Raw genomic sequence first — 22,693 nt, forward strand, 5'->3', positions numbered from 1 at the left:
GCACTAACAGTTCATGAACCTTCAATATCCTATAGAGTGGTTGAGGTGTCGCAACTACCAATGACTTCAGTCGATTCTTCTTGATGTTGGGTGAGATCAATCTCGAAAGGTCCTTTGGGAGCGCGAGAGAGAACGGTGGCCATGCGAGTTGATTTTCGGGTGCTAGTGGTTTTGTGAGTGCTCTTAGAAGGAGCTTTAGGAGCCATGGAGATTTTTAGAAGAACGAGAGAAGTGAAATGAGAGTGTTCGAATAGAAGAGAGAGAGAAGTTACTATAAGAGGATTAGCAAGAGAGAGAAGGAGATGGTTACTCGTGAGTAATCACCAGTAACTATTGAACCACGATCACCATATAAATATGTGATGATTGCGTACATGAAGAGGAGAGAGAAAGAGAGAGAGTTACTCGTATTCAAATGGTAACTTTTCAAAAAATTAGAAGGAATTAAATTGTTAAGTGTGGCAATCATCACAATGGATAAGTGTGTGATCAATCAGTCGTGGTGCAAATGTTCCAAGTATGGTAACGGACAAGATCAGTACAACGGTAACTTTTTCGAAAAATCTTGTACATGTACTTACTTGTAGTGCTGATTTTTTGGAGTGTTGATCATTTGCATTGCTTATACCAAAAATTCACTCAAGTGGATTGCAATGCCAAGTTCATTCCTTATGAATTCGAATGCAACCTTGTCTAATGGCTTTGTAAAGATATTTGCCAATTGGTGCTTTAAGTTAATGAACTCAATGCTGATATCACCATTGTTGACATGGTCTCTTATGAAGTGATGATGGATCACAATGTGCTTTGCTTTGGAGTGCATAGCAGGATTCTTCGTGAGATTGATTGCACTAGTATTATTACATTTGATTATGGTGCTTAAGCTGTCTTCATTGAAATCACTTAATTGTTGTTGCATCCATAAGACTTGGGCATAACAACTTCCAAGTGCCACATATTCAGCTTCAGCCGCAGATAGTGCCACTGAGTTTTGCTTCTTCAAGAACCATGAGTTAAGCTTACATCCCCTTAATTGACAAGTACTTGTGGTGCTTTTTCTGTCTATTTTACATCCTATAAAATCAGCATCTGAATATTCAAGTAGTGTAAAATCTAAGTTTTTTACATACCATAGGCCTAGCTTGGGAAAAGATGCAATATATTTAATGATACTTTTTTTTTCGTCGGATATTTAATGATATGTTTAACAGCCTTGAAATGTGACTTTTTTAGATTGGATTGAAAACGTGCACCAATACATACAACTAAACAAAATATCTGGTCTGTAAGCAATTAGATACAATAATGAACCTATAATGCTTCTGTAGAGCTTGCTATTAACAGACTTTTTTTTTTTTGGTCTAGATTGCTATTAACAGACTTACACGTCTCATCTTTGTCCAGTTTCTATGAAGATGACATAGGGGTATCTTCCTTTTTACTATTTTCCATGCCAAACTTCTTCACAAGTTCCTTTGCATATTCTCTTGAAATATGAAGGTCCGTTCCTTCAATTGCTTGACTTGAAGTCTAATGAAGAAATTTAACCCATTAAACTCACCTCAAATTCGCTTTTCATCATACACGCGAATCGTTATTTGAATTATCAACGTAAATTTGAATGAGTAAGATACCATTACCTTTCTTCTTAGTAAATAGAGTAATATCCACCTTTCCTTTCTCAAATTCATTCTCTACAAGAAAAGTGTCGAGCCTTTTGTACCAGGCTCTAGGATCTTGCTTGAGTCTGTTGAGGTTGATATCTTGTATTATGTTATCCAAGAGATTATGAGGCGGTTCCGAAAGGCCCCCTGACGACTGGACAGCACGGGGGTCCCGCTCGTCGGTGAGCGGGCGGGGGTCCGGGAGGGCCACCCCGGCGGGGGTCGCGGGGGCAGCGCCCCCGGGCCGCCAGAGGCGTTTTATGTTCAGTCATAGAATGATTTATAAGGAAAAGCTAAATATTTTAGGCTATGTGGGCAATTTTGTAATTTGTGCCATGTAGGGTTTCGCTATATATATTTAAGGCGAAACGGGTCTCTAGAATAGAGGCAGGGAGTGAGAAAGAGTAGCTGTACACTTTTCTACATTATTAGTGAAACGGATCGCTTCTCCCAGTGGACGTAGGTAGGCGGAACATCTCCCCTGCTGAACCACGTAAATTCTTGTGTTGTGCGAATTTTCATTACTTTCTTGCATCGTTGATAGGATCGAATTTAGATGTTCGACAAAGTCCATATAGGACTTTCCTTAGTTGATATATATGATTACTGCATTTTCTCATGATCATGAATTTTTTGACTATGATTTTCTATACAAATTTACGAGAATTTTCTCAAAGATTGAATATTGTGGTTGATATATGCATTATACACAATTTGCTCATCTTTCATTATATTGTTTTTTGTAGTATAGTCACTATGGAATATGATATTGAAGAAGACCCAAATTGATGAAATGTATCTACTGATGATGCAACTGCGAATGAAGAATGGAAATCAATCATGTCAATAAGTTCTTTTGAAACTTTACTAGTAATTTTCTAACGCGAGAGGATCTTTTGAGTGGTGTGCAAATGCATCTTCTTGCTCAAGGTATGTTGTCATTATAAAAAGGTCAAAGAGAGACAAATATGTTCTTCTTGGTTGTGATAGGGAGGTAATTATCATGATCACCATAATATCTCTATTGCACTAAGAGAAGAAAGGTTTTGGGTTTGCTAGGTGCTAAATGAAAGAAACGACATTGATTTGTGTGGCTTAGTCGAGGTGATGAGCAGCAACTTTTTGTAGCCTAAACATTTAACTGAAATTATAGACAATCCCACGATATGATCTATATAATGCCTCCCGAAAGCCACGGTATATAAGGATAGGTAATCTGCAAGTCCTAATCCGACTTTCGTAATGACTTTACGCATGATTGCATCTTGGGAGGGAACAGCTGTCTTCCCTTCACTCTCTACAATCTCTCTTCTTCCAGAAAAGGAACTAAATCGTCTTTGCTTTCCCTATTAATTCTTTCCTCTGATGTTCAAACTTCCAAACACAAACTTAGAATAAGGAAAGACAGCATTTTGCATGAGAATCATTAGTACTGTTATGGTATTTTAATAATAATTAAGTTAATTTTTTGGGTGGCCATCAACGCAATCATTCCAAATATTGAACTAGTTACCGTAAAACCTGATGCCATCTTGAGGCAATCCTGATTTTATTAAGAAACCTGTTCGGACGGTATAAATATTGCATCTTTCTCTTGGTCTTTTGCTTCTTCTTGCTTTGTCTCCATGTGCTTACCTTCTTAGGAACATAAGGATCACAACTTTCTCTGTCTCTGATTTGTAAATTTGTTCACATAGCAGTATAAATACGAACACCATCCCCTTGTTCCACACTAATATCTGTCAGCCTGTATGGCTTCATAATGAGGCTAAGTGATATCATTTGAGAAGCTAAGAAAGGATGGGTTGTTTTGATGATTTTAAGCCTGTCATGGCCATGTTTGACCTGCAGTTTACTTATGCAGCTCTTACTTTGTTCGCTGGAGTTGCTCTTTTAGAAGGGGTGAGCCCTAGAGTCTTTGTTGTGTATAGACAAGCCTCAGCCACACTTTTCATTTCACCTATTGCCTTCTTTTGGCGGTACTGAACTGTTCTGTTGGACTCACTCTCTCTCTCTCTCTCTCTCTCAGTTTTGAGTTTTTGCAGGAAGTCTCACAGGACTTCGTTGCGATGGAAGAGCTTCTCTTTGATATTCTTGGCATCTCTCATGGGGTAAGTTTCCCTTAGAAGTTAAAACGCTTAGGTCATGTCAAATAATGTTTGTGCTTTTCACCTCAAAGATTGTATGATTCATGAGAATAGACATTTGCAGGGTAGCAATCCGTCAAAACTTTTACTATGAGGGTTTGTACTTATCCTCGTCATCGACCACTAGTGCAATAAACAATCTTATCCCTGCAACCACATTTCTGATGGCGTCTGCTATTAGGTAAGTACACACAACTGTATTTCGATTATTCTTGAGGAATTCAAATAACCATAATATAGGAAATAATTGCCCTCCACAGTCCCCGTGATTAAAGTCAAAACTAATTAAGCACCAATGACCTGAATTAAGCTAATGAAGAACAACCAAACGTTTTCTTAAGCTCAAAGAAATCTATTCAATGACCAATATCTAAAGAATGATCACACGCCTCAAAAAAGTACTTCGAAACTCAAATGTGGTTATTAGGAACATAATTCTGATGTAGAAATCTAATCACTGAGATTCCACATTTGTTTGTTGCTTTAAAACTTGAGAATGGAGAAGGTTAATGGAAGAAGTCTAGGAAGCATTGCCAAGACATTGGGCACGGCAGTCTGCGTCGGCGGAGAGATTGTGTTGACGTTGCTCAGGGGACCAAAACTTCTAAATGCAGAGTCGCATCTACGCGCAAGGTCTATTTTTGCTTCTGAAGGTGACGGTTGCTGGGTTGCGTACTTCTCATTGGAAGTGCTTGTTGCTGGTCGATTTGGTTGATTCTGCATGTATTGAACTGTAATCCATCGATTCTCGCATACATGCCATTAGGATCACTAAAGTAGCCAATAATTTTCTCATCAGGTCCCAATGTCGGCAATCCATCCTGACCCTCTATCTCTAACGGCTTGGATGTGTTTTATATCCACAATCCAATGTGCAGTCATTACATTATTCCTAGAACAAGATCCTGAAGCATGGAAGATCCATTCCAAGCTCGGAATAGCTGCTGTTCTGTATGCTGTAAGTAACTACATCAAAGCTGTTCATCTCAACACGAGATACCATATAAAAGTTGTCATAATTGGAACTATTCATACGAATTACTCTAGTTTGACGTTCTATTTCCTTTGTTTGGCTCGTTGTGAATAAGGAATAGTAGGATCTGGAATTTCTTATTTCATCCAGTCGTGGTGCGTTTCCCAAAGAGGCCCTCTCTTCTCCTCCACGTTCACCCCGCTGAGCACTGTTATAGTTACCATTTTCGCTGCTATCTTTCTGCACGAAGAAATATATATCGGAGGGTAGGGTCTTCATTCCTATCTTGGACGGTCAGTCCTATGTGTTATGAGGAACAATTTTGCGTGTTAAGAATAACTTACTGTTCCATAGGTTGAACTTCATACTTTGATCTTGAATTTTCAGTCTGATGTACAAATTGAGGATTTCAAAGAAATTGACATGCTGTATTCTACTGCAGCTTGGCAGGTGCAATTGGGGTAGTAGCTGGCTTATACTTAGTGCTGTGGAGTAAAGCTAAAGACGTTGAGATCAATGAAGAGACAAGGCCCAAGCTTCAAATTGATTGTGCTCACACTGTGAAATCATCTGGCGATGAGTCCTTACTAGAGAAGCTGTCAAGTTCTAAATGTCATTTATCAGAACCTCTTTTATCAGATAAATCAGCTGATGAAACAAGCCCTGTCTAGGTCGACAAGTTTTACGAATTTCCTTACTGTATTTGAATTACAGTGTACTTCTTTTCATTGTCCTTTAACCTTCAGGACTCCAGATGTTGCTTGCACCAACTATTGAAATGCCAGCAGGAGAAGGAAATTTATTTAGTATAGGTGCGGGATTGAAGTGGGAAAAACACGAACCACAAACTTTTCAATGCATATCGATCAACAGTAAAATCGTATTGTCCATTTCTTGACTGCCAAGACTTCAGTGTAAAACAAGATGTAATTCATAAAGCTTGCCGCATTACCGGATCAGCAACAAAACCATTGATTAACCTTGAACCCAGTAAGCATTGCGAGAACCAAATCACAGCATGATCAGCCAAAGTTAATTAAATTTTACGGATTTGTCAAAAATGATAACAAGATCAGCCGGTGCCCTGGCTCTGCCAATGTGGTAAGTACTAAGTAAGTCACCTTTAAGCCAAAGTTTTCTTTATGCAGATGGTAACTCCTCAAATGCGGAAGAACTCTGTCCAAAGATGTTAAGTGCAATTTCTGAAAAATTGACAATGCAAAAAAAAAGATGTTCAGAGATTCCGAAAACTGTGCTCTCTCATCTGTTTTCTCACCCACCAAGCAACCCATTTATCTTTAAGAGCAAAACAATTCTTTGGGTTTAACCTGTATCAAATTAGCATTCGAAGTAACCGGTGGACCGATTTGACAGGGAAATGCTGATGCAATGTTCTACATCTTTGGTCAAGCCCACCTTTCCTGTAAAGTTGTTTGTTTATCAAATGAAGTTCCAATTTTTAGAAACATGTAACTAGCACCTCAGAGATAATTTGCTTATGAAAGTCTCCAATCAATTGCTACTCTTAAACGCAATTAATTTGCCGGGTTAGGTTAGCTGCCCCAATCGGATAGACCAACCACAACAGAATTTCTCAGCCGATTGTTTCCTCCTTTCTCATTTGTACTCAACCCTTTGCTTTTCCTCTTTTGACCAACCATTTCCGCTCCACCTCACCTACACGTTTACTTTGATAAAATGAAACCTGAAGGGATGAACTAAGACACCATAATTTACATTAAATAAAGACGCCCATTTAAAAAAATGAAGTTGACCCAGCGATAAAGAAAACATCTCTCAAGAGAAAAGGCCACAGAACTGATCTAGTAACCATAAGCTATGGCATACCAAAGTCTAACAGCACAAAACCAGCAACACCACCGCAACGGCAGTAAGAGCCACTACCAGTGGTGGCCCGCTGGCAGTAATTTCCCTAGACACACCGTAGGTTTAAGGTAGAAGGGCCAAGTGGATATACGAATAAACTCATGGCACGTAAAGTAACCGAACACAAAAGCAATGTAGCAATAGAGTAATCACCAAATCCCGAAGATAGGATGCTGTACAGGACCAACTGAATCGAATTGTAGCAGCTGAACAAGAAGTAAAAACATAACGTCATCAGCTAATCAGTCATGTACACAAGCATGTGATCCAGCTATAGTGTACCATTTAGTAAGGCCCCTTGTATCTACCATAATAGTTGTCCTCTCTATTGTTCCTGAAGGCACAGCAACCCACCGTGTATACAACAATGAGGAAGAGGAGGAATATGATGTTGACCACGGCCACTTTCTTCCAGTCGCTCTTGACATTCTGCAACAGCCCGGCCTTGCACGACTGGCAATTGTAGCACAGAACCTTGGGGTCATTGTCCCATGCATTACAATCGGGGTTGGAGTAGGCAGCGCCAGCAGTCTTGTTCCACACGGTCGGGCTCACGTAGATGAAATTGCAGTCATTCGACGGCTTGCAGCAACCAGACTGCACATCACGAAACAAAGATCATTGGAATGTCATATTCTGATTGATAAAAACAAGTGCAGCTTAATGGCAGAACCAATACACAAACATGTGCCTGCAAGCTCAGACTCTAAAAGTGAGATGCAATCAATCAGAATCACACTACAAAATTTGCAAACCCGGTGCTCAAATTTCCAGTGGGTACTTTCGACTAGAAGATTGGAGGCAGATGTGTTGCTATATTGCAATTGGCCAGGGCCTCATTTGACTCATACATGTCGAACCACCATATCATACTCAGAACGGCACGATGAATTTGTACATAGCATTGCAAAGAAAATATCCGTAAACCTGTCATGGCATAGTGCATGCATAATGCCTCTGGATTAAAACGCTTAATAGCCATCACGAAAGGCGACTACCTGATATTCTTATGGAAAAAAGGTGCTGGCATTTCTGAAGATGCATCATTGAACTTCACAAAGTAATGCCCAGAGAAATTTGAAAAGTGCAAAATGACATAAAGTTCATGGTCAGAGCAGTTCCATCATTCTATGGAAAGAGATCTCTGAGGACCAGAAAAAAGAATACACAAAGAACTACCTGCAGAAAAGTTTGATGAAAAATTCATAAATCTATGACAGAGGGAAGAAGAAACAGGAATAAGTCCAAAAAGGTCTAAGCTTTTACCCACAATCCATAATAATCAAACATGGATAATCACAATCAACGATCCACCGGGGTCAAGTCCACGAGGTCAGATCTCAATCAAAACGACCATGAAACATTACTATCTCCAGACGCCTAAATCAAAACCGCCCACAAGAAGAAACCACAGCACAGTTACACATTCAATCTTCACATCCTCAAGAGAGAACCCAAAAAGTCAGAACGAACAACAAAGATCCAGAAACAGAGATGGGCAGATCTGAACTCACCTGAAGAGCAGACAAGTGCTCGGTGTAAAACTTCTCGACAGTGTCGTTCAAGTACTGGTCCTGAAAGCTCGAGCAGACCTTGCCGTCGCTCAGGCAGCTCCTGATCTTGCTCCAGTTCTTGGTGCTGTTTACCCGCTTCTGCAACCAATGCGAGTAATCCCCGAGCCGATACTCCTTGTACCCTCGCTCGCCGAGGGCCTCGCCGGCCCCCTTGTTCGTCACTACGAAGGCGAAGACGGTGAAGCAGAACAGGAGGACGATGAGCAAGAACATGACGAGGAGGTAGAGCCAGAGGAGCCAGGACACGCGGCAGCACGCACCGACGAGGCCGGCGAGGGAGACGAGCATGAGGAAGACGCCGAGGGCGATGACGGGGCGCTCGAGGAACTTCTCGCAGTCGGTGCTGGCCCGGTTGGAGAGCCATATGCCGGCACCGAGGATCGGGACCGAGAGGAGGAAGGTGACGAGGTTGAGGATGCCCACGAGGTTGTTGCTCAGGCGGACCATGGCGCCGGGATCGGGAAAAAGGCGCGATCTTTGAGGTGGGTTTCTCTCGAGGAGCGACGGAGCGAAGTCGCCGGTCGCGGTGGCGGGGCGGAGGTTGCGCCGGCTGCACGCGGTGGCGAATGAATGCAGGAAACGGTGGGTGGTGGGGGGGGTTTCGAGTGATTTAAAGAGGACGAGGACGAGGACTGCCGGGACAGTTGGAGTCTGGGGTGACTGACGGTGAGCAATTTAAAAATCACAGCTTTGACAGTATCAAGAAGGCGAGAGAGAGAGAGACAAGGAAAAGCTCCCCGGCTTTTTCTTGCAGTTGAAAAGGTCATACGACGTGGGACCATCATCGTTAATGATTCATTAGCGTTTAATTTCTCAAGATATTAAGTTACTTAATGAGTGTCCCAAACACAATCTGTAAAGAAACTTGCACTACAAGCATGCGTCATTCGTCGGGTTATTGCTGAACTTGGGGAAAGGTTGTTGCTCGGTCAAATCTAACTCTAAGCATATGCAGAACAGGACAATGCGACCACTTCTCTATCTGTCACTGCCATTTCTCTCAAACTTCGATGATGTAGCTGCGATATGATATCACATGATTACGACCCGTGATGTTCTCAAGCATGACGATGCAAATCCTTTGAGACGTATGGCAGTATTTTGGCCAACTGGGGGGGTTCGGAAAATGATTCTTTTGTTTTTATCCTGTGGTTTTAGGAAACAGATTTAGCTTTTGACTAGTCGAAATATCAGTCGCGCAAGCACGAGAACCGGTCTTTGAAGTACTGTTCAATGCGTCAAATCTTTAAGATTTTGCCCTTGCTAACATAAATTTAGCAGAGCTGTGATCCATGTATTTTCTCTGCTTTGTGTTCTTAGTAAGGAAGATTGTGAGGCACCCGAGATGGGGATGGATGACTGAATTGCGATGCAAAGGGCGGCATTTTTCCCAAACCATCCGACCCCGCGATGTGAAATACTTTAATAGTGATGTTTCACACGGTTGTGCACGTGCGATCAGGGTCTTCCTTCAATCATGCTTGCTAAGGATTATAAAAAGACCCTTTCGTCTACTCTGTCTTTGATCTTGAATAAAGCAACCGTTTGGTGAGATTGTTAAGAATCATGCCACATGTTTTGACTTTTTCAACTACCATTGGCCATCGATTAGCCTTTGTTTTTACTTAATAAGATAGTGCTTTCTTTTACTTAAATTAGAAAATGCATCAAGAGCAGCTAGCCGACATCTTCTATTGCTCGTCCTTCTGCCCCGGGCTTCACATATGTCAGATTTTAAAAAAGAAAGGTGCTCCTTAAAAAATATTTTCATTATCAATAAATAATTTATACCTAAATATTTGTCTTGACAATGAAAATTTTATTCGTTTAATCATTTTCGTGAGCAATACAAGTAATTATCAACAACAAACAAATTGTGTGTTAGAAGAACATGTCTGCCCATTGATCAACTCATTGTGGATGCATTCTATTGAATACAAGCATTCTTGTTTTTCTTTGGTATCTCCTGAAGATGATTTGCTGGTCCTGTTTCTTACCGTGTACTCTTCGATGGCGTTTATCTCAAAACTTGTGTACACAAACAAGGAGCTTGAAGAAGCCCTTGCGTATGAGCTGAGTCAAGGTCAAATGTTTGGGTTGCGCAAAGGATGGACATTTCTTCCGTCATACTCTCATTAGTTAGCTTGAGTTAGTTTCTTGGTCAAGCCCTGAAATTTAGGAGGATGAGAAAAAAAAAATGCCGCACTACCACACAGAGTTCCAAGTACCGGCATCTGTGGTCGATGCGAATGATGCTAATATCATGTGGCGACAGTGCTTCAAATGCTCGAAAAGAGAATTAGCGAGGAGTGGATATAACAGCTTTTCCCAACACGCGCAAAGCAGTTCAAATGTAAAATATCTCATGTCGGGTGACAGACAAAGCAGTTAAGGTGAGTGTTAGTGATTCTAGGTTAAAACCCAAACCTGCTAAACTCAACCAGAAAAGGCAATATTTTCAACAAAAATAGAGTTGTTGTTTGATGAAATCGAAGTAACTTCGGCAGACTCAAAAAGCTCCATTTGATGCCTTATTGTTCTAGAATCAAATCCACAAGTTAGAGGGCCAAGTTTCAGAAACAAACATAACAATCTGCACGTCCGTGACCAATAAGGGTCACACTGAATGCCCAAAGTCTGAAATTAGAGAGGTCCCGGGAAAGCCCCGTTCTCCCTCTGCTCATTCCACTTGTCCACCTACACCAAGATAAGCATTTAAGAGATTACAAACTGAATATGATGCATAGTAAGGTACCATCACTCAAACATCTATTGATGACTAAACAACCTAAGAGAAGTTGGTCCGTATAACATATCACCAGCCCAATCCCCAGCATCATGTTATCAATATCTCTAGAAAAGATGAGATCACAGATGGGATGCAACGACGAAAGAGGTGGGCAGGTGCAGTTTGAAATTGAGTGTGATATGCTCTGAAAATGGTAATTGGGTCACACTTAGCTGAGCTGATAAGAATGAATATTGTTCTTATGCCCTCTACTTTGGCACATCTGAGGCGCATTTAAAAATTGAGTGTGATATGCTCCGAAAGTGGTAATTGGGTCACGCTTAGTTGAGCTGATGAGAATGAATATTTGTTCTTATGCCCTCTACTTTTGCACATCCTATGGAGAGGGTGGGTGGCCTAACTAGAATTTGTGACGAGAAGTGCCATCTAATGACACGCATTGTGCAGAGATCAGAACCTCATTATCCTTGGCAGAAGAAAAATTCTTTAATAGCAAGCTTGACTGACTAAGGAGGCAAACAACGGGTTATCAAAGGGATGAAACAGTAAAATCCCCCAAAATACAGTTCTATACTGAAGTTCAGATGTACATCACAAATCTGAAAATGCAAGAAGTCTACAATGAATGCATATTCTGACATGAGTATACTTCTGAAAAAACAAACGAATCTGAAAGCTTCAGTAGTTTTCCAAAATTTAACGCGGGACCAAGGAGAGAGTTTCTTTTCTATAAGTTTCTGGAAATATTATATTTTTGTATCTGTACTTTCACGTTTTTCCTAATCAAGTCCCTATACCTTTAATTTATCTAATCAACTCCTCCTATTTTCACAAATTTTCCCATCCGGTCCCTCTGACACCAAATCCGACAAAGTTCGGCTAAAATAGCCATCAGACAACACCAAATTACAATGGGGACAAAACATGCGGATTCCCAGGTGGACATGTGAAAAAAATTTAGCCAATGGAGACATCTTTGAAGTATGATGTGCATTATTTTTGCCAATGTGGACGCCCAAGTAGCCGTCCCCATTCAAAAAATTTATCCACCTCACATTATGAGGTCGGCCGACAAGTACGTCAGCTAGATTTGGCAGGATTTGGTATCGGAAGGACTTAATTAGAGATTTGTGAAAGTAGAAGGAACTAATTAGACAAACTAAAAATACACGGACTTGATTAGAAAAAAGCGTGAAGTACAGGGACAAAAAGTAGAAATTTTTCCTAAGTTTTTCCTCATACTGCAAAATGAGTGTAAGAAATGTGAATTTTTCCAAGACGAACATCATATCAAACGATCAAATCTCATGGTAAGTTGATTGTCATCACAAAATGGACCAACTTTGCCCGCACTAACCGCATGCCCCACTGCCATATGGAAGCTCACTCGAAGCCGCAGGCATAAAACAAAGCCAATCTCTGTGCTAAAATAGAAGAAGCAGACACACTCACCCATTCCCCAGGGCACAAGGAACGATAGTATTTGGCGAATTTCTCGCAGTCACCAGACTCTTCGCCTTTTGCTGCAATGCACCTGCAGAAGAGGAATGACCGCATACGATTAATGCCTGACAAACTCAGTGGTACAATTACCAAAACCATTAAAACTGAATGTACCTATGGAATTCAATGTAGCGAGTGAAGCAATGTCTGGTCTGGTTTGTTGTAGGGAATCGAAAATCAGCTGGTGCTGTTTTCAGTTCAATCTAACATAAAAAAGAACTAATTCAAATAATGGTCATAGGATGTTAGTCTTACTGTAAGTGAGTTGTCTTGGAAATGCAAGGAAAGAGTATTGAGCAAAGGGCTTAAAACAAAGATTTCTAGAACAGGGATTAGGGGCTCCAGAAGGTTCGTTTCTTCGAAAACAAAAATCAACAATTACTAAGAAAGAATGTGTCATACACAACGAAAAAAAAATTTGGCTAACAAAATTAGCACGCAGTACAAGGGATTTGCAGGACGAAGACATGAAAACAAGAATCATGAACAAATAAAAAAATTTTAGATATCATGGTAAAAAGCATGAGCTGTCATAACAAATTTGGCAAAGCTAGGCCATCCTGGACTTAAACTAGAGACCTTGCCTGGGAAGTAAATCATTGCACCTTCTATGGAAAAAAGTAAGAGCCATCAAATTATCCATCTATTATGACTGAATCAGGGTACGCAGTAGCACTAATATTGTCATATTGCCATCAATGCATATTTTGGCATCAAAAAGCAATTTTGAAACATGAAAGAATTCCTTAAATCAATAATTTCAACACAGAATTCTTATAAATGATAATCGAAGGAAATTGGTCAGATCATGAATAATCCTCCATTTCCCTATAATATGAACTTTGAACAAGCAGACTGCTTTAAAATACACGTTCATATGAACAATGCATGAGAGAGTTGCCTCAAATGGTTCCCACGTAGTTTTCCCCCAATGTTGAAAACTTCTACCATTTCCTGCACTGTCCAGGTCATCAAAATCCCTCCAAATCCCCCATTCGACATGCTATACGCGAAAGATACAGCCTATCTAAGATCACGCTGAATGGTACCGATTCAGAGTCACAATCGCCCGCACAATATGACCATATGCAACAAGTTTCACCCATAGCAATGAACTCAAAATAAGAAATCATATTAAAGGCACCACCTATATCCAACATATTCCCCATCAGAACCCATTAGCCTTACTCATCTTCAACTTCGAAAGGTCAACACAATTCTCTCGGTACAGCAACTTCTCGACCAAACACCGACCCAATTCGTAAAGGCGAGAAATTTACTCATCAAATCAATAGGACAACTCAGAGTTGTCATACCCTTTAAGCGGGAAAACCACAAAAATTCGACATCCTCCCCCAAATCGTCCTCACACCATTAAAATCCTAAAATCCCATGAAGCAGCTGAAAAAAACAGTATCTTTTTCCGAGAAATCTCCTCGTATCTAACTTGACCGCACATTCAAACACGTTCGCAGACTGCTCGACGGCGGAGCTTCACGACGGCCCCATTTCTTTCCCAGAATTTTCCCTCTTGACTATCTTTCGGGGGAAATACGATAGAAACCAAGCAAGTATAAGAAAGAACATTCGAATCAAACCAAGAGAGCGAGAGAGAGAGAGAGAGATCATACGTCCGCCATGAGTGATCTGGAAGAAAGCTTGAGCGTCGCACAGATCCACGCGCAGAGAAGATCGAAGCTGGGAGTTTTTCTTCGTGTTCTTTTGCCTCTCGAAGGAGACCGTACCAAAATGGCTCGCTCTTTGCCACTGGGAAGCACACCTTCCAATTAGCGTTCGCCACGTGTAGTAACCATGTAGAATGAGGCCCATTTTCTGGGCCGAAGAACAAGCCCATCTGAACAAGTGTGTTGGTTTTAGGACGAGAAAATGACACAGATGGTCCGTATACCTTTCCATCTTTCTCTAGCTCGAAAAGAGTACTGAATGATCAGAAGGGTCAACACGGTTCAGGAGATAATTTTGGCACTTCTTCAATTTATCGTCACCAAGAGAGCTTCATTTCATGGTTCACAATTCCACCCAAATCACAACTGCCCTTCGCCAAAAATCCACCTTGCTGGACTAATTCACAATGCAGAAGACCAGCGAAGATGATCAGTATGCTTCTGACAAGGCGAAGAGCAGCTGAGTTTCTCTGCCAACAATGGTGTTGCAAAGTAAAAGACGATCTGATTCGGTCATTGTTGAGTACAGAAACTTCGTTGACGCATTGACCAGCTGCAATGAATGAGCGAAGCAAGCATGCTGCTGCGATGAATGAGCGTAGACTAGTGGAGAGAAGCTTTCCTTGGACGATCGTTTTGAAAGGTGTTCAGTAAGAGAATAAGCAAGAAGCATGATTTTAGAACTATAGACCAGTCTGCAAAGAGAGCTATGGACAATGGCATGAGATTGTTTACCCCAAAAGATTGAGCTATCAAAACATTTAGTATGCTATTATACATAACGTCATGTCCAACATGTGCAAGATAATACAAGAAGCATTATCGAACATCTGAAGGCATCATATCTATGTTTTTCATCTCCCAGCGAGTGAAGGGTCATACGTGCCTGCCCAGCCAACACCACTACTTGCACTCGCAGTTGTCGCACCACCCATATTGCTGCCAGAAACTGCACCGCTGCTCCCACTGTATGGAATGGCTCTTTCTCCTGCAGCCCGAAGACCCATTTCGCCATGATGAGCTCCGGAACCATTGACATAGGGGCTGCTACCTTGTAGTCGGGCCACATTTGAGGGACCTGGGTTTGAAAGGCCAACACCACCCTGGGGGTTCGGTGCTTTGTTATATATCAACAACAAAGATATGTTAGGTGGTGCATATAGAAATTCTGGAAGAACATCGCGACATATAATCACCTCATTCGACAAAGGCAAGACTACTAACCGTAAGCCATCTTCTCAGCATACACAACATCGACACGCAACTTCTCTACTTCTCTTGCCATTGAAATCAAATTCTGCTCCATTGCTTGCATTTGCCGTACTTTCTCTATGTTCAAACTCTTCTCATACTCGAATGTAGTGCTACAGATGGAAGGTGAATACAATTACCAGAAACATCCAGAAATTTCTAAAATTTGTCTCTAGAATACATCAGTCCTATTATTTACACTCATATCGACAAAATGCACAAGTCATACTAACCAACCCTATCGGTTAAGAAAGGACTTCAGATAAAATTCTCATCACACAGAACACAAATGGAAAGTAATGAATGAAAGAACAACCTTTAATAAGATAGTAATACAGCAAATTCAAGGAAAAGAACGTAGACCAATGCTGGGTACTTATTTTTTGAAATTATTTTTACCCTAGTGCCTATCCATCCATTTTAGTCTACTAACACGTGTATTAAACAGAGAGGGTGAACTGAACTGCAGGGAAAGTGTCCACTCTTTATACTTGTCATTACTCACTTATATTCAGCAGCACCACTCGAAATTACCGATAATTAGTTGTTAGCCTAAAATTGTGTTCTTCGAAAAATGGAAAAGCCTTCCAAGTCCGTCATTAACATGACATTTTTTCTGTTTAGGCATCACTAAAAAATCCAGACTAATGACTCACCGTAGTCTCTGGTGTTCTCGCATCAAGCCATCCAATTCAGCATGCAAACGGAGCAAGCTCTCGGCATCAAGCAGTGTTTTATTTAGCTCCTCTTTTGCCCGTTGAATTTGCACAATCAGCTCTTGTCTCGCAGCAACTAAACTTTGTGCCTCTTTGTGTGCCTTCTGTAGGTCGTCTCTCACACTCTCCCCTGCTCTTATGTCTGCTTCGAATTTTGCAATTTTATCCAGCAACACCCTCATCTGGATGTCACTTTCAGTCTGCGTGCTTTTGATATGTGCCCTAAGTTGTTGTACCTCCTGCTGAGCAGCAACAAGCTCCTGCCTTAAAGCTACATGGGTGGCGGCCAATCTATGATTTTCTCCGGCAAGTTGATCAATTTCTGCACCCTGGGCCAGAATCTTATTTTCCAAAAGTTTGAGGGAAGGAGGTAATGGTTCCAATGGCCGATTGCTAGCAGGTAGAGGAACTAAACCAGGATATGGACCATGCCGCATTAAACCTGGTGCTTGACTAGATCGTCCATCAAGAGATGTTCGAAGAAGATGTTTCCTTGAAGACATTCTGTAAAGTTCTGATGGTTCAATCACTGGAATTCCTGAATAAACATATCCATGTTAAAGACAATTCGCAAGTAAAAAAACTCCCTCTGAGTCATAGCTGACCAGAGATAGCAATCAGGCCACCATCTGCAACCCTCAAAGGAAAGAAAAGTACAAAAATGAGAAAATTTCAAATTTACTTGAGGCAGGACATTATCAATTGCCTCTAATCTTTAGTAGATACAGGTTTCGTAGCAACCTACTAATATTACTCAAAGAGTCTGCGGCATAGAAGCTAAATAAGAAAAGAGTCACCAAATAGCTACAATATCTTCCAAAGACCAAAAAATTCTGTGGATGCTCTTCCCTTTGACATCTTCTCAGCTCGAGACTGTCTGAGCCAACTATCCAGCTATTTGAGGGCCCGTGCATAAAAAAATCCAAACAGATAAATGCTTGGAGGATAAATTAGCAGGCTTGCCCTGGTAGACCATTGATCAACCAGGTGCCAACCAAAATCTATTATCAATTCAGCACCACCCTTTAGCATGCTTCCGCCCAAAGCAGAACCCCGACGATCATAATGTACAACAATAGTATATCATTCGAATGCTAACAGCAGTGGAAAGCCAAGAGATATTTTGCGATGATAAAACAACAGGAGCACATTCATTGCTAGAATGTTTGCATCGCGTTTGCATTCTCAGAAATCTAGCAAAAGGTCACAAGCAGAAACAATCGTGAATATCCGGCCCTCGTAAAAGATACGGAATTTCTAGATCCAAGAAAATGCTATCTTAGTCATGATGGAAACAAGGCGGTAAAACGGTTTCCACCAGATATTCCATTTGCCATATGGAACATCCATGCTAGAGCCCAGTTGAAAATCATAAGAAAAATCATTACTCGTATTCAACATAAACCCATCAGAAGTTCGAACACGTCGATCCTATCCAACCTTCAACACGAAAAAACTAAACCCAATTAAACCGACCGAGCAAATCGTCAATACACCATATGGCTCAATTCTTACAAAGCGAAGAACTTTAATCACAAAATTCAAGTTAAAACTAAGCGTCGCCCTACCCATCAAGCTTAAAGGCAGTAAGATAATTGCAAAAAGAAAGAAGAAAAAGAAAAACCGAAGCTTTCGTTGCCATTGTACCCTATTCGATATATATATATATATGTATGTCGATCAAGATCGGAGCTCCATGACGATCCCTTCTCTGTTTCTTTCTCGTTTTTCCTCCCGGTTAAATTTTACAGCCATACTCACGTCGAAACCGAGCAGGTAAAAGCACGAACACCCAAGTCAAGACTACACAGAGAGAGTGAGAGAGATCTTTTACCTCCGCCATGAGTGAAAAGCTCGAGAAGAGTCTCGCACCAGATGCTGACGCCGGGAGGATCAAATTCAAAGCTTAAGTTCTTCTCCTTTCGGGGAGACCTCCGAATCTGAAGAGCGTAGACTCAAAAGCAACGGGCTCAGTTTCTTCGCATTTCCTTGAAGCTGAGGCCTAACAAGCCCATGAAAGATATGGGGGGCAAGTGACGTACTTAGAAAAATGAGAGGGCAATTTGTTTCGTACTTTACATACAAAGTACACTCGACTTGAGGGTCAAAAATAAGGGTTACTATCACAAAAAACTCTAAATTATACTCACCGTACACGTGATATAAATATCAGGAACTTTTTTATCATTGATGGAACTAAAATAAATGATATATATCACATGTATATGTTTGGATTTTTTTTGTGATACAAAAAAAAGTTTGGGATATTTCTATCATAGTGAGAGAGTTTAGGATTTTTTGTGACACAACAAAAAAAATTAGGGCAGTTGGCATAGTTTAGGCTTTATTGTCATATTTGGCCGGTCAAATAGGATAGCATGATACAATGAATGGTGAACATAAAAATAAAAACAAAGATTTTTTACCCAGCGTGCAATATGATTCCTAAACTTTTAATTTGTTCAATGTGATCCTTAAACTTTAGCACAATATGTAATGTCATCCCTGAACTTTTGATTTGGTCAATGTGGTCCTTGAACTTATTCTACATGTTCAATCTAATCCTTGAACTACATGAAAATGTTTAATATTGTACTTGAACTTAAATTAATAGAAGGACAACATTGAACATTTTCAAATAATCTAGGAACTAAATCAAACATGTATCAAAAGATTTTGATAGCGGGTGCTCTAAGATCTAGCAACACTTGGTACTCCATGTTTAGTTGAATTAAAAATATTTATGTTACTTCCGAAGCACCTAAAATCCTTTAACTTTTAGAACTCTAAGCACTATTGTGAATTTGTGATCTATTTCCTCTTTTATATAAAAAGCTTCGATAGCGGGTGCTCTAAGATTAAAGACAAGTCTATCATTCTTGAAATACTTTTTTTCTCGTGTTATGATCAATCAGAGCATAAATAATGAAAGTAATTCTTTATCAAGTATGGTTAATAAGTGTCCCATAAGCACTTGGCATCAATATCCTATTTGAAATATATTCATGTATTTTTTTGCAAAAGATTCACATATTCCTTCCAACCCTTTTTCATAATCTTGATTTGGATGTAGAAGGATGCAAGTCAACCTTGGTCCCCGAGCCCCTTGTGGGACAGTCATCATGTATCGACTAACAGTATGTCCATCATGTGTACATTTAGAAATTCTAGAATGCTTTAAGTTACCCCAAGAAACATCCGGTTCAATTATCTAGCTAATAAGAAACTATGAACAATTATCTATTCAGTCCTAAACATATTATATAGATGTCAATTCAGTTCTTAAATTTTCAATTTTGCCAACAACGTCAGCGATCTCCAACAAAAATTAATCGGAATGACTGCATTGGAATTTTGCCCAAAAGTGTAGAAGTAAATTGTTGAAATTGAATAATTAAAAACTGAATTAACATCCGTACAATATATTTAACACTAATTGGACAATTTTCCCAAGAAACAATAATAAGCTCCGGATGATAAGGTCCTCCATGATTCAAAGAGGCAATACTGCAACTAACTCTATCATCGTCTCTTATTCTAAGTGTTGACGTACCAAAATTATTTAATACATTTTTGGAGCATCTTAAGTCCATCTTATCAATGCATTATGCATTTATCCAATTCTTTACACAAACTTATTGCGAGCTTACATATCATACTTCCACCATGCTTTGTGGGAACAGATGGATCGGTTGTACCCACCATCCAAATCCAAAATTTATGACAATATATTATATGACTTGCATATCTTCATCAAATACTAAGCCTTCCTGGCCACAAAATTTGGCCAGCTAAGCTCCTAAATAGCCTCACCAACCGAAAAAAAGATGAAGATTCCGCATGCTCTCTCCACTTTCTTCATTGCTACTCTCTACACGCGTACTATCACTTTTAAGTGCTCCACCATTCATGCCATACCAACTTCTCTTTTTGTTGCTATATAAAGCACTGACTTCTCACACTGTCCTTCTCACAACATAACTTCAGCAATTGGTACAGAAACGTAGTGAAACAGTGCATGCGTTCGAGTCCCATTAGTATTCTCAGGTAGATTGTCTCATTTGGGTCTTCGCAATGGCTGGTTTCAGGTGTTTATCCCTCGGGTTGTTGCTTGTTTCCACTCTTTTTATGTTGTCCGAAAGTAGGGTGGCAAGGAAGGACCTCGGCCTGGACCTTGGGCTTGGAAACTTGGGGGTTGGTGCTGGTGCTGGAATCGGGATAGGCGTTGGGCTAGGGGGCGGCGGCAGTGGCTCGGGAGCGGGTGCCGGGTCAGGTTCTGGCTCTGGATCCGGGTCTAGTTCAGGATCGGGGTCGGCATCTGCATCAGGTTCGGGGTCGGGCTCTGGGTCCGGGTCCTCTGGAGCTGGATCTAAAGCCGGTTCGTCTGCTGGGTCTCGCGCAGGATCTCAGGCCGGGTCGGGATCAGGATCTAGTGCGGGTTCCGAAGCTGGCTCATATGCCGGATCCTATGCAGGGTCTAGGGCCGGGTCCGGATCAGGAGGTTACCAAGGGCAGGGAAAATAAGCATGTGGCGTGTTGTGTTATATCATCTCAATCACCAATGTATTAGTACAAGAATGACTATGAATAAATAAGTAATGTGAGTGTGCCAGTGGTCTTTTGAACCACTTTCTAGGGTTTGATCTTAGTGTCTCCATCTTGCTTTGATTCAAAGAATATTAATAACTATCGACATCTATTGCTTCCTACCTAATCACATCGAAACGAAGTGTTTTACCTTTTCAATTGGCCGATCGAGTCAATAATACTTTCTGCTTATGGCTTAGACAGTAGACTAATTGGAGCCAAACAAAAGCTAACCTAGATATATTAATATTCACCCCTACCAGCAACACAAGAACTTACGCGCACTTAAATGCAGATTATAAATTAAACAGGAACTGAAAATAATTGAGGCAGATGAACTTCAAGATTCTTAGTGAAATCACTAAACCAAATGGACTTCTTGCCTTCTCTCGGGCTGAAGTCAGGCTGAAGTCCATGATATATATAGCTCAGGATCTTCAGCAAGGTAAGATTTTGAGGTGCGTATGGGCAACGATAACCATAGCCAAGTAGCATCGTGCGAAACGACGTCGACGTCGAGAACGGGACATTCTCATTATGCTGAGGTTCATCGATGCGCATGTCGAAACAGATGCTAGAGATCGACATTGCTCGCGCAGGAGATTGGTACTAGTCTCGCATATGTTTCTGATTCATTCGGGACTCAAAACCATTGCAACCGTTTAAGAAGACAGTTTTCAGGCAAGCTAAATATGACTTAAGAGAGAGCACCCGCTGTGTTTTTGCATTATTGGTAAAGTTTCTCCGGCTGCCCCAAAGAGTCCATGAAAAGCAGTCTGGCTCACGAAGTCAACCGATGAGGCAATGTAGAACCGTGATGAATATGATCTATTTCCTTTATTGACATAAGAAGAAGGTGACCCTCGTGACAAGGCAGATGTCGGTCAATGAGAGCCGGAGTCAAGCATCAAATTGCTTGTAGCCAGTTCAATTTGTTTAAAGTAACATGATTATTTCTCCAGGGGAAGCCACTCCACTTATTACCGAATGCAAACTTCTGCTAGTCCATTTACCTAATGTTCTTTTAGCCCACTGTAATAGGGAAGATCTTGTTTTTGACCAAAAAAAAAAGTAACATGATTATTAAGAAGCACATAACAACAAGAATATAAAGAGATATGTGCGCTGGAAGTCCTAAAACTTGTCACGAAAGTGCAATTGAGTTCTCAAACTTGCAAAAAGTACAATCAAACCCTAAAACTTGACAAATTAGTGCAATCGAATTTTTCTATTAACTCTATTTAACTTAAGTACCGAAAAATGCTGACATGTCCTTCTTTTATTTTTTTCTCTTCTATGTGGTAATGATGTGACTAAAACAGGAAATATAAGTCTAAAACGATGTCGTTTTGGTTCAAATCTGATTTTTAATAAAAATTTTATTTAAATTAAATTTTAAAAATAAGCTAAATTAAAAAGAAAAAAGAAAATGGACCCTCGCCGCCTGGTTCTCAACAATTTTTTTAAAATTTTTTAGCTTATTATTAAATTAAAGATGAATTCGTATATTTTTCGAATCATATAGATCTTACAGGACAGGTTTTCAATTAAAAAAAACCATGGCATCACTGAAATGGTTTTTTCTTTTTTTTTGAGTGATCTTAAAGAGAGTTTTAAAGTGATCAATTGCACGTAATTCTTAAATAGAAGAAATTTGCGGCCTTTTGGCTTTGAAATTTTCACTTAATTAGTCTGAAATTATAGATAAATAGAATCACTTTTTTTATTATAAAAAACAAACATTATGTGCTTTTAAGATAATAAGTTATGTTTGTTTTTATTTTAAAAATAAATGATTTTTTCCTTAACCATCGAACTGTTTTCATGTGAAAAACTACATTATAGCTTTCCATGAAAAAAAAAACTACTTATATTTTCATGTAAGGAAAATTATTAAAAAAATTTTAAACCTTTTACATTTGTGTCAATTCATCTATCTGGCCAATTTTGACCAAAA

At 40.1% G+C, this 22,693-nt stretch overlaps 4 protein-coding genes, 1 long non-coding RNA gene and 1 pseudogene across 5 annotated transcripts; 2 read left to right on the plus strand and 4 right to left on the minus strand.

The window, feature by feature from the left end:
• The first annotated feature begins 3,464 nt into the window (after positions 1-3,464).
• Positions 3,465-5,455, plus strand: LOC115677391 (WAT1-related protein At4g30420-like; annotated as a pseudogene).
• Positions 5,136-5,988, minus strand: LOC130140702 (uncharacterized). Its single transcript, XR_008818675.1, has 2 exons — positions 5,906-5,988; positions 5,136-5,554 (listed from the first exon to the last, which is right to left on the minus strand). It is a non-coding gene; the product is annotated as an uncharacterized LOC130140702 (long non-coding RNA).
• Positions 5,989-6,785: 797 nt separating this feature from the next.
• LOC115677392 (tetraspanin-8) lies at positions 6,786-8,896 on the minus strand. Its single transcript, XM_030600554.2, has 2 exons — positions 8,186-8,896; positions 6,786-7,268 (listed from the first exon to the last, which is right to left on the minus strand). Exons 1-2 carry the CDS (start codon positions 8,690-8,692, stop codon positions 6,957-6,959), a joined length of 819 nt encoding a protein of 272 aa, XP_030456414.1. The 5' UTR covers positions 8,693-8,896; the 3' UTR covers positions 6,786-6,956.
• A 1,780-nt stretch (positions 8,897-10,676) lies between these two features.
• Positions 10,677-14,282, minus strand: LOC115677330 (cytochrome c oxidase subunit 6b-2). Its single transcript, XM_030600473.2, has 4 exons — positions 14,129-14,282; positions 12,612-12,700; positions 12,447-12,528; positions 10,677-10,942 (listed from the first exon to the last, which is right to left on the minus strand). The coding sequence occupies exons 1-4, from the start codon at positions 14,135-14,137 to the stop codon at positions 10,889-10,891; spliced, it is 234 nt and encodes a 77-aa protein (XP_030456333.1). The 5' UTR covers positions 14,138-14,282; the 3' UTR covers positions 10,677-10,888.
• A 608-nt stretch (positions 14,283-14,890) lies between these two features.
• Positions 14,891-18,143, minus strand: LOC115677328 (protein FLX-like 4). Its single transcript, XM_030600471.2, has 4 exons — positions 17,984-18,143; positions 16,090-16,687; positions 15,407-15,546; positions 14,891-15,299 (listed from the first exon to the last, which is right to left on the minus strand). Exons 2-4 carry the CDS (start codon positions 16,650-16,652, stop codon positions 15,037-15,039), a joined length of 966 nt encoding a protein of 321 aa, XP_030456331.1. The 5' UTR covers positions 16,653-16,687; positions 17,984-18,143; the 3' UTR covers positions 14,891-15,036.
• Positions 18,144-20,111: 1,968 nt separating this feature from the next.
• LOC115677329 (glycine-rich cell wall structural protein 2) lies at positions 20,112-20,835 on the plus strand. The gene has a single exon (XM_030600472.2). The coding sequence runs from the start codon at positions 20,224-20,226 to the stop codon at positions 20,671-20,673; it is 450 nt and encodes a 149-aa protein (XP_030456332.1). The 5' UTR covers positions 20,112-20,223; the 3' UTR covers positions 20,674-20,835.
• The last annotated feature ends 1,858 nt before the right edge of the window (positions 20,836-22,693 follow it).

This window comes from Syzygium oleosum, unplaced genomic scaffold (genome assembly GCF_021117445.2).
Source record: "Syzygium oleosum isolate NSW1041296 unplaced genomic scaffold, Sole_v2.1 Sole_v2.21, whole genome shotgun sequence".
Lineage (NCBI taxonomy): Eukaryota > Viridiplantae > Streptophyta > Magnoliopsida > Myrtales > Myrtaceae > Syzygium > Syzygium oleosum.